Here is an 11,751-nt window from a genome sequence, read left to right on the forward strand (position 1 = left end):
AGGCAATAAGTCCAATGCCAACACCAAATTTGCAAGATGAGTAAAAGGGAATTATTTCCTTGTGAAGCCAACAATTATCCTAAAAGAAAGTAACCAACTCAAAGGTTAAAGCCTTGCATTGGCAAGACTTTGCATTGTGTTTTCTTCTATTTTTTTTGTAACCGGTTATCAGTCGAGAAAATAATTGCTAGTGTGAAAAAGACGAGGGTGACCCTCATGTAAAACACATGCAGAAGAGAGAGAGAGAGAGAGAGAGAGAGAGAGAGAGAGAGTTATCTGGGTACGAATAATTGAGTGGGATGTCGTTGTCTGAGGAGTTCTGTCCTCGTTACTTTTCTTTCCTTGGCAATAAAAATTCCCTTTTTATGTGGTTTATGAGACATTGGGAAGATGGAATGCACAGAGATTCCACTTCCTACTTGATGAGAAGAGTCTCTCTCTCTCTCTCCTATGATTTATTCCATTTGTACATAAAATATTTATATGATATATGATATTGTGAAAGAATCAAAGTTACCAACGTGATATCTAGCTGGTAGCCAAATCCAATGAGCCAATGCCAATGCCAATGCATCACATTGCGTCATCATATCAGAGTCCGTGTCTTAGGATTTGCCATATAGCAAAGTATGTCCATACAGATAATTAATCATCATATTTACAATGACATTACGTTTTCCTAGAATCAGATCAGAATAATTAACGCTGTTGGTTTTGTTGGTAATATAGTTCTTTAATAATTGTTAATATACATGTTATCGTCTCTGCATCAATTATTAAATAGCTGCCAGAATCAGACCGACAGAAACTGACTTACTCAATATCAAACGAAATCAGTTCCCTAAATCGATGGTGGAGACGTACATTTTTCTGTCTCCGTTACTTATTCAACAAGATCTACGGTGTACAACAGAATATTTTTGAATCCTCAGTTCCCAACCGTCCATTTTCCTTTAAGACCTACAAAACTTAAAGATGGTTGGCCTGAATAGCATACAATGAGGGTGCGTTTGCCTCACGCGGAAGGTGGCTCCGCTTGTCTGACAGGAGCAGTTAGTTCACGTCACCTTGTGTTAAAACGTTGTAAGTACGAATCCCAAATGGTATGTGGTAGGGGTCTGCCTAAACCCAGCTTTCTATGTAAAAGGTGACTCCGTGCCACCTTCTGCACAGAGCCGTACCTGTGTTTTATGGGGCCTGAGGCGGAGGGGAAAAATAGCCCCCCCCCTATTAATAGTAGGAGGGGGGCAGCGCCTCTGATTTTTTTTTTAAAGAATCAAAATAACAATAAAATTTGCATTCACATTAAACAAACATAATATTACAAATATTTATATTATATTAAATAAAAATAGGGGAGCTCGGGCCTTAAAAATGGGCCCCTAATTTTTTTTAGCCCAGGGGCCCTGAGGCCCAAGCCTCATTGGCCTCTTTACAGGTCCGGCTCTGCTTCTGCAGTAAATGAATCGGACGGAAAACGTTACCATGGTAAAAGGGGGCCACGTTGATTTTGGCCCCCGCTTTTCTCGTGAAAAGGTGTGGAGTTTCGCACCATTCCGCAGAAACCCTTCCTTTCCCGTGATGACAGGCAAACGCCTCCAGCAACGGTTTACTGAATTGGTATTTAATATTCATAACTCTCTCTTTCTCTCTCTGGTAAATCAGTAACTGAGAACAGCCGAACCCATAAATCGTGCAGTCACGATTGACTGGGATAACGTGGCACAATTTCCATTGTGGATTCATTGGATGTTCGACATGTGAGCAAAGCACTATTAGTCGTCACAATGGTCAAAACAACAACAGAAACGACCATACTACTAGTGGACGAGAGAACAAGAAGAATCTTCCTCTTTTTTTTTTTTTTGTCATTGTAATTAATTTTTTATCTGTTTTAGAAATTTGATATGTCTCTCGTTAGTAAGTAATGGTCTTTTCTGCTTCCTGTTGGTTTGTTTTATTGTTCCTTTTCTTGCAGCAAGGTGACTTGCTGTCACTTATTTTATTATAATTTTTTTTAAATAATAAGATTCTCTGTTATTTAAAGAAAAAAAAAAAAGTATTTGTTCAGCATTGGTGATCACATGCATGGTGATGATGGTGGAGGTGGAGCCAAATGTGGGACCTAAAAAAAATGATCCATCTTCACTATTGATTCATCACTACCATGACCTATCACAGCCACCAAGACTCCAAGTCCAACATCATCATTATCATCAGTAATAATATCAGCAATGACAAGTGTAGTAACATTACTATGGCTATCATTATCAGTGAGATATTATCATATTACCAAGATACCTTTGTACTTGATAAGAAGAAGCAGACAAGGGGCCAGGATAAGTTGTGGGATGAATGGGCCTGAATTTGGTGCTCGTACGGACGGTCAAAGAAGGTGAAAGGTTACTTTGTCAGGGGGTGAGGAAATGGAGCACACCTTGACCTGTGGGTGAGGAGGCATAGGCAAGTCTCCCAAGAGGTGCACAGTACACCGCAAAAGGAAACCTTGGCCATCATGAAAACGCAGGAAGACAGTACTCTGTCCATTTTTTCAGAACGTGTTTGAGGTATCAATTTCCAACACTCCCTTTCACACTGCTGCAAGTGGATGGTTCATCCCTGTGCTCTCTAGGGTCCTCTTTTTACACAAACTGCAAAAGAACAAAAAATAAGGCGGAGGGTCATCAATGAAGTACTTACCTTATAAGTTTAAATAAGTTAAACAATGGAGCATTAACTTTACTGGTTTCACTTTAATTCATTGTTTTGCATCAAATATATATATATATATATATATATATATATATATATATATATATAGAGAGAGAGAGAGAGAGAGAGAGAGAGAGAGAGAGAGAGAGAGAGAGAGCAATGACCTTTATGAACCTTTCTGAATGGAAGATGCTGAGGTCCAGTTGTGTTGTACTTTTACCCAATAAATAAAATTATTCCCAACTAGAACGAACAACTTTTTAGCATCATTTACCAATTTATCGTCAATTGTAATCTTGGCATGCTGATAATAAGAAAAAGGAAAGAACGTATCAAAAGGGACACCTGTTAAGCATTTTCATTTGATGAACAACTAGTTGCCAATGAAATATTTTGGAGCTTTCTGTTAAACTCTGTTTCGTGATAAAGAATGTCACATAACATCAGGTGCTGTGGATAATCAAGATGGCAAATCATGGAAAAGTGGAAAAAAAAAGTATTGGCAGGAAAAATTAATTGAAGTTTAAAACTCGTACTGTTCACAACAAAAGAATGCCCGTGAGAGCAATCTGTTTCTTTCAGCAGTACGTAATATTTGAGGTAGAACTACAGTCAGAGGAGAACTGAAAACGCACCATCATTTTATCATTTTGAGGAACAATTTTGAATGGTGGCAAGAGGGATGGGAGAGGAGACCATTGGGAACTGGGTGAGGAAAGTAGGACCGAGGATATGACATTGACATGAAATTAAAAGCATGATAAATACTGTATTAGTGTGGATGGTTCAACTATAAATTGGGGAGATTTTATTAGGGTGGTAGGCGTAGAAAAGAGAGAATGGTGTGGTATTTTTTTGGAGGGGAAGACGGTCAGTAGTTCGATGGAAGAAAACATCACGAATGGGCTGCCATTAGCTGTTACACATCTACTCCAACATACTTTGAGAAGCCTGTGTGTTCATGAAAACTCACAGTGGGTTTATGCCGTCTTTTGGAGGATCCTTCCAAGAAATTACCCACCACCCAAGTGAGTAAAACTCAAATTTAACTACCATGTTTTATACCATACACTTTCCCCATATAAAGAGTTTCTCATGTTTGACATTAACCAACCTTCTTTCCCATGGTTTTCTTATCAGTCTTCATCTTGCAGGTGGGATCTTCATGGAGCGCCTTATGATCGGTCTAGAGGAAACAGAAGGAATTGGTATTAGTGGATCCACTCTTATGAATCAAATGAAATTCTCATTCCATTTAGTACAGCTATTGATTATTGTAACGTTTCATGGTGATAACATGCAGGATACTCGTTTGGGAAGATGGCTTCTGCAACTTTGATGCATCTGCCACCACTGCCACTGGATCAGGCAGTTGCATGGACTCAACCGTCTACGCCAACGCTGTACTTCAACAACCCAAAGGTCTGAAACCTGAGCTGTTCTTCAAGATGTCACATGAAATATACAACTATGGAGAAGGGTATGCACTATTGTTAGTTACATGAAGTTACTCTGAAAGCAAATATTTAGAAATAAAGCTGAAGTGAAGTTTTCTTTTTTTGTGATCTTGAACAGTTTGATTGGGAAGGTTGCTGCAGATCATGGTCACAAATGGATTTTCAAAGAACCTAATGAACATGAGGTCAATTTCCTGTCTGCATGGCATAATCCAGTGGATTCAGTAAGTTATAAATGTTATAAGCATGTATAAGCCAGTGGGCCTTGTCTTCACCCACATCTGAGCTTCCCTAACAAGCATTGATGTTTTATTGGTTTCAGTATCCAAGGACATGGCAAGCCCAGTTCCGGTCCGGTATACAGGTTAGGATAAAACATCCACTTACCCCACAACTTAAAAAAGGTTGATGGTTTCTGACTCACTCGCGTCTCTTCTTTTTCCAGACGATTGCACTAATTACAGTTAGGGAAGGCGTTCTTCAACTGGGAGCAGTTAACAAGGTCATAAACAAAATCTCTCTCTCTCAAATGAGAAAGGACGTTTTCGAGTTTGAATTTGTCCATCTTAAATCTAGATTCTTTTCTTTCCTTCTCTTTTTTTACATCATTCTTTGATCCTATGGAACCTGATCCATTTTGTCATCGAACAAAGGGAAGTAAATCAATCTGATCTATAAAAAATAAGTCATTTTAATTCAACAGTGCACGCACTCACACAAACACACACACACAGAGTAGGATCACATTTTGTATGCATAAATTTGTTATGTTGGTCAGGTTGAAAGGGAAAGAAAATATGAAAGCTTGCAAGTACATCAGCTCATTAAACAAGCTCATGAACTGTAGGTTATGGAGGACATCAACTATATATTTTTATTAAGAAAGAAGTTTAGCTACATTGAGAGTATACCCGGGGTCCTTCTACCACATCCTTCATCTGCAGCCTTGGCAGTTAATGGTGAAGGTTGTGCTCTCATACCAGACACCAACTGGCCCATCCAAGCAAACCCCATGATGCCAACAGCAATCAGCCATGCAGAATATGCACACTACCTCACTCTTGGTTCTCATCTCCATGGCCAGGAGCTCAAGATAACACCTTCCATGACAAGCCTTGAAGCTTTACTGTCCAAGCTTCCCTCAGTTGAACCAGTTTCATCTGGAACAGCAGCTTACTATGGGTCCTTGCCACAGTATGTATCACCCTTGCCAATGGGAAAGGCAAAGATGGAAGAAGATGACGATGACTTTGGCCCACTGAGTGGGCTTCATCTTGGGGGAGAAAGTAGTACCCCTATGTGCTCATTCCACCAACACTGACTTCCATGAAGCTATAATTATTTGTTGGTTGTAGGATTTCAAATGTACGAGGAAACTTCCTACTAAGGTTATCTGTTCTAGAATGCTGCGAGTTAAGTTCATTAATGTTTAACGCTTGCTCTTCTGTACGAGAGAGAGAGAGAGAGAGAGAGAGAGAGAGAGAGAGAGAGAGAGAGAGAGAGAGAGAGAGAGAGAGAGAGTAAAGTTGAAAAAAACAGGCGAGAAGAAAAAGATAATCTGGTTTTCTGTCAATGGAGTCCAATGTGAAAGCTGGATTGGTGTCACTATCTCAGCCAAGAGATGTAGTCTTGCACTGAGACTTTGATGTCAGGAAAAGAGTGCATAAAAAATGGGTTATACCCAATGTTGTTCCCTATTCCCTTGTGCTGGGAAGGGACATACAGGGGTCAGTCCTAACCATGTGCTTTTATGAAAGAAGCTGCTGCTGCACTCGACTTGAACCCACATCTCCATGCTGACAGCGTGAGCACTTAAAATTTCACCAAGCAATGGCCCTATGTATAGAGACAACAATGCATGGAAATGTAGGCCAGTTAAATTTTAGGTTCCTTTTGCCCGTTAACCAAAGCTTACTTTCATTGGAAAAGAGAAAAGTTGTAAATCAGGCAAAATTAATTTGAGGCACTATATGTGCCTAGCTCATGCGTCACTTTCCACTATCACTTAGATCGATCAAGGTTTAGTAAGCGGATATAACCAAGTACTCAAATTTGGAAGTGAGATTGGCACTCAGATTGGTCAAGGACAGCAGCCAGATATGACAAAATACTCATCTAAGAAATGAGCTTGGCATCTTAACTGTACCTCAATATTAGCTGGGAAGCAGGACCTAAACTCAGACTTGCAAATATAGCATATATCAACCAGAAATGTGCACAAATTCTCATAGATAAGCACACATCACTGGACTGTGGACACCCAGATTAGCCCTAGAAACCCAAGATGGTCCAATATTGGTTCGGACTAGTGTGCCAAGATTCTATCACAAGCTTTTTCCACTATAGAACAGACAGCATAAAACATAAAATATTCAAAGTTTTAACGCAAGGCAGCATTATACCCTCACTACAAGAAAAATGCTAATTAGCAACGGACATTTGCGACGGACAAAATCCATCGCAAATTGACGACGGAGTAGCAAGAGAAAGATATTTGTCGCTAAAATATTGTTTATTTACAATTTTAGCGACGGAAAATATTTTGTCGATAATCCGTCACTACGTTGCAACAGATTAGCGATGGATTTTATTCTATCGCCATATGTGTTGCAACTTAGCGACAGATCTGCGGCAGAACTATTGCGACGCTAAGTCGTCGCCAAATAGCGATGACTTAGCGATGGAATTTGGCTGACGCGAATCCATCATTAATTTTCCCGTAAATCCTTATTTTTTCCCCTTTCTTTCTCTTTTCTGTTTCGTCTCCGCTGCGTTTCCCCGGCCCACCTCCCGTCTACCCCCGCCTCGCCTCCCGTCGCCCCTCTGGCCGCCTCCCATTGCCCCCCATCGCCCATGTCCTGCCTCCCGTCGCCCCCCGGCCCGCCTCCTGTCGCCACCCGGCCCACCTCCTGTCGCCCCGTGCCTGCCTCCTGTGGCTCCCCGGTCCGCCGCTCGTCGCCCCCCGGCCCGCTGCCCCTTGGTCGTCGCCTGACGCTCCCCGGTCGTCCGACACTCCCCCTTCGTTGACCTCCCCCCCACTTTCTGCCGACCTCCCCCTTCGCCGACGCCCGACGCTCAGGTAACCCTCGACTCCTCTGTCTCTTTCCGCCTACCTTCCCCTTCGCCGACGCCCGATGCTCAGGCCGACCATTAAATTTTTTGCCGAGGAGGGATCAAGCCCCCTCCCTGTGTTACGGGAGTCGCGGGAGGGGCTCGGCCCCATCCCTATGTTTTTTTTGTCAGGGAGAGGCTGAGCCCCCTCCCTATGTTACGAGAGTCACGAGAGGGGCTCGACCCCCTCACTATGTTTTTTTCGTCAAGGAGGGGTCGAGCCCCTGTGATCATCGCAAAAAAAATTCTCTTGTATTCCTTCTCTTTCTTCTATTTTCCTTTCTAACCTTTATTTCCTTTTTTAAAGGGGAAATAAAAGACAAAAAAGAAGAGAGAAGAGAAGAAGAAAGAAGAGAGAGAAACTCTTTTGCAAAGGTCTCACTTGACCTTAATTTTGAAAAAGATTTTGAAAATTTACTCGCCTCCGTTTTTGAAAATTTGTGAGAAAAATTGGGAGACGGGATTCGCTCGTTGGTACGAGGTTCGACCGTTCCTGACGCCTTTACCAGAGGCAATCGAACCAATGATTGAATTTATGCCTTTTGCTTTGCTAAAATATTGTCAAAGAATTTATTCTAAGTCTAGAATGCACAAAGAATCATGCTTTTGAAAATGTGAATGCAAAGATGTATGCTTTCGAGAAAAAGAATTCAAAAATTTTGGGGGTTTTCCAAGTGATTTTGAAATAAACTTGAGAATATGGTGAGGAAACAATTTTTGGAAGTTTGGAGTTGACTTGAAATGGATATAAACTCAAAGTTTAGAATCAACTTGAGTTTTAAGAAAGACAACATTGAAATCCTAAAGTTGGAATCATATCTGAGATCAAAAATACTTGAAATGACTTTAGGTTTGTTTTGGAAGAAGGAAGATTCAGTATTGAAGATAGAAAATTGGAGTAGAATTTTTAAAGATGAGAATGGAATTTGAAATGGAGATTGAATCTGGAACTTTGGAATTGAATTCAGACTTTGAAATTTGAAAGGTGAAATTGGAAATCTAGATGAATTTATGAAAATGGAACTGAATTCTGGATTTTAGGTGTTTGTAGATCAGAGAAGTTTAAAATGGATTTAAGAAGTCCAAAGGGATTTTGGAAATTGAACTTTGGATTTTAAGAAATCCGGATGAGATAAAAAAAAGATTTGGTTTTAAAATATGGAATTCAAGATAGGATGTTGATTGGAAATCTGGATTTGGGAATGGATTTTTGAAAAATGGAATTGGATTTGAGAAATCCAAATAGACTTTGAAAATAGAATTGGATTTTGGAAATCCAGATGGAACTTAGATTTGGATTTGAGAAGTCCAAATTGAATTTGAAGATAAAATTTGGATTTTTGAAAATCCTAATGAAACCTGGAATTGGATCTAAGAGATCCTAATTTTGACTTTTGAAATTTGAAAGGAAGGATAGACAATGAAACTTGATTTTCAAACTTGAATTTTTGAAATCAGGTGATGAATATGAAAATTTCAAAGTTGAATTGAACTTTGAAATTTGATTTTGAATATTAAATTAAATTTGAAATTGAATCCTGATCCTGAAAATGAATTTAGAATTTCAAAGTTGAATTGAACTCTGAAATTTGATTTGAGTTGGAAATTAAATTTTTGAACTTGAAATTTTAAAGTCAAACTGAACTTTTGATATTGGGATATTGAATTTTGAAGTAAAATAGAATTGAGAATATGAAGATGAATTTGAATTTATGAATAAGAATTGAAGATTAATTTGAGAAATGAAGAAGATATTTGAAGGATTGTCTCAAAATCACTTGATTTTTGAAGAAAATTTGAAAAAATTTGAAAAATTTTGAAAATACAATGTAATTCTATCCTAAATGATGAAATGAATTAAAGAATTTTAAAAATTGGATATTGAAAAGCATATTTCATTCTTTAGAAGAATTAAAATAAGATTGAAAATATAATACATCTCTGACTATGGTCAAAAAATATATTATAAAATAATCTATATTTAAATTCAGATGAAGAATAAAAACCCATTTTGGTGTCTTTATAGAGTTTGAAATGAAATCAATTCTCAATATATCCTGACTATGTCCATTGATATATATTTTAAATTAATTTCAAGTAAAACTCTGACAAAGAAAGAAAATATTTAAAAAAATATGATGATTTTTTGAAGGAGAACCAGTGTGGATCTAATGTTATTCCATAAAAGATAAAAATCCTAAGCATTGTCCACATTTTGACTATGGCCATCAATGTGGGTCATTTGCTTACGATTAAATACCTCTTATTAGAATGGTGCACGTGCCATTCGTGTTTCCATTCGTCAATTTTTGAAATACAGAGCCTACAATAAGATAAAATAGATAATTCATGATATTTACATGCTCGTACATTCTAATCTAATACAAATTTTTTTTGAAAAGTCTCATTTAATACTTATTTATCACAAACTTGAATCAAATTGAAATTAAGATTCCTAATCTAAGAAGGAAAATAGCATTCCACACATAATCCCTTCAAAAACTAAGTTAGTGTCAAAAGAGAGAGATGTCGATATCTTATTGGATTTAGAAGGAAAAATATATTTAAAATGCCTATGAGATACATACACTCGATGGTGACAGGCACATGAACATGTATAAGCAAGATTGATATTGATGGAAACGTATAATGTGAAAGATATAGGCATAACAATGTGAATGCAGGGAGTGTTATAGCAACGAGATGCGGTGAGGGTATGATGCCAGTGAGTGAAGTTCAGAGTACTGTTGATGGATGGGGTTAGTGAAGTGAAGAGGGGTGTAGAAAATTACAACAACAAGTAGTGAAGTGTTGTGTAGTGGGAATGGTTGAGACAGTGAATAGGAAAGGAGTAAATGGTGACAATGAGATGGGGTGGCTATGTAAAGTGTTTGCAAGGGTTTAAAAAAAAAAGTATTGCAGCAGATGGTGAGGAGATGCACCAGTGACGTGAAGGTGGTGACACAAGGTAATGAGGGTGCAATGTGATGTGTTTGGTGGGTAGTGTCATAGACATACAAATATTTTGTGCCTAGGGGGGGTTCAATTAATCAAGGACCTAATACAGTTAACTTTGTTAATGAACAGGATAATCAAGAATCAAATAGCAACCATCAGGACTGATACTTGTACCTTTCTTGGAAACGGAAGTAGTCTGTGAAACCCAAATCTTGGCTGCTTTAAATTTACCCATGAGAGAGCATCTATAGCACTGCTTTCTACTGTTGCTTTAGCACTGGTGGCCTCATTGTTTCCCAACATTAACAGAGCATTTAGTGTATCAGCAACAGTTGCTTCAATGAAGGATTTGTCTGCATTGTTCCTTTTGATAGCTCACGGGCGCCATCTTCTAGATCTAAAAACTTGAATTGGAGGGCCAATTGCTTGCTGCATTATAGCATCTCTCTGCAAATGCTTCTCAAATGGCAAGTGAGAAAGAAATTCAGCTGTAAGTTGTTGTATCACAGACAAAGTTGAATCTGATGGTAATGTGATGAGTTCAATGGATATACCTTTAGAGGATGTGTATAGGGTGAAGGGTACAAATGGGTTGCAGGGCACCTCATTGCCCAGCACATGAAAACACACTATCGTGCCATAAAGGGTAAAAGGTGAATATGCAACATGAAAAAGAGATTGTGGCAAATCTAATACTTGATCAAGGAGTTTTTTTTTTAGTCACATAGTGTTATCTTACCACGATTGACACCTTTTGCAACCAATGGCTGTGACATCCCACAATAACAAACTAATACCAGGTAATAAAGTAAGCTAGGTGAAAGTTATGAATTCCAGGGCATCAAAAAAAAATATGAAGACCTAAATACAGAGGAAGGCAAAGTCCATATATCATAAAAGACAGAAAGTGCAAACACAGGAAGCAAGAATTTACAGGACTGGAATAGAACATTAACAATGCAGATGAGATTTGATAAACATTACCTGTTGTTCATGAATCAAGATGACCCTTGGGGACATTGCGCAAAGAAAAAAAAAGAAAAGAAAATGCCTGTGAACCATAATCAATGCAATGGGGATGAAGGAGAGGTGATGCGTATGAAATGCAGAACATGGGGCACCACCATCACTCTTGCTGCCTCATCCTTCACATTAAAAGTTCGAAGGATGGCAATGATACGGCTGTATCCTAATAAGGCCACATCAGATGAGTAGTCCAGCTTCTCTGTCAATCCTACATCCCTGCTATGAAAAACAGAACTCCAAAACCATGAATTCATTGAAAGTACTTCACAGATAATCCACAATTCAAAAAATTCATAGTATGTCTTCCTACTTTGAGGCTTCAGAGGCAACTTGTAATAGAGAAGTATTACAAAGGACATCCAATCATGAATCTGCATTGAAAGGTTAAAAGCAGAGAGTGCCACCGAAACAGGTTCCTGTGTGGTCCACCAGCAAAGAAAAGAAAACTGAAATCCAAAGCAAGATTAAAGAGCAAGGAACTGGTAAA

The 11,751-nt window shown here is 38.7% G+C and overlaps 1 protein-coding gene across 1 annotated transcript; it reads left to right on the top strand.

The window, feature by feature from the left end:
- The first annotated feature begins 3,594 nt into the window (after window positions 1–3,594).
- On the top strand, window positions 3,595–5,490 carry LOC149837454 (protein RICE SALT SENSITIVE 3-like). Its single transcript, XM_090008041.1, has 7 exons — window positions 3,595–3,740; window positions 3,867–3,920; window positions 4,016–4,192; window positions 4,288–4,393; window positions 4,492–4,533; window positions 4,615–4,671; window positions 5,017–5,490. The coding sequence occupies exons 1-7, from the start codon at window positions 3,595–3,597 to the stop codon at window positions 5,488–5,490; spliced, it is 1,056 nt and encodes a 351-aa protein (XP_089864167.1).
- The last annotated feature ends 6,261 nt before the right edge of the window (window positions 5,491–11,751 follow it).

This window comes from Nuphar pumila, chromosome 5, assembly GCF_984573655.1.
Source record: "Nuphar pumila chromosome 5, dmNupPumi1.hap1.1, whole genome shotgun sequence".
Classification (NCBI taxonomy): domain Eukaryota; kingdom Viridiplantae; phylum Streptophyta; class Magnoliopsida; order Nymphaeales; family Nymphaeaceae; genus Nuphar; species Nuphar pumila.

What these genes read in the sequence shown, in the direction of transcription:
- LOC149837454 (XM_090008041.1), top strand. Translation starts at nt 3,595, where the DNA reads ATGGAAGAAAACATCACGAATGGGCTGCCATTAGCTGTTACACATCTA. An exon ending in GGCATAATCCAGTGGATTCA is followed by an intron (nt 4,394 to 4,491) that starts GTAAGTTATAAA and finishes TATTGGTTTCAG; the next exon opens with TATCCAAGGACATGGCAAGC. An exon ending in AACTGGGAGCAGTTAACAAG is followed by an intron (nt 4,672 to 5,016) that starts GTCATAAACAAA and finishes CATGAACTGTAG; the next exon opens with GTTATGGAGGACATCAACTA.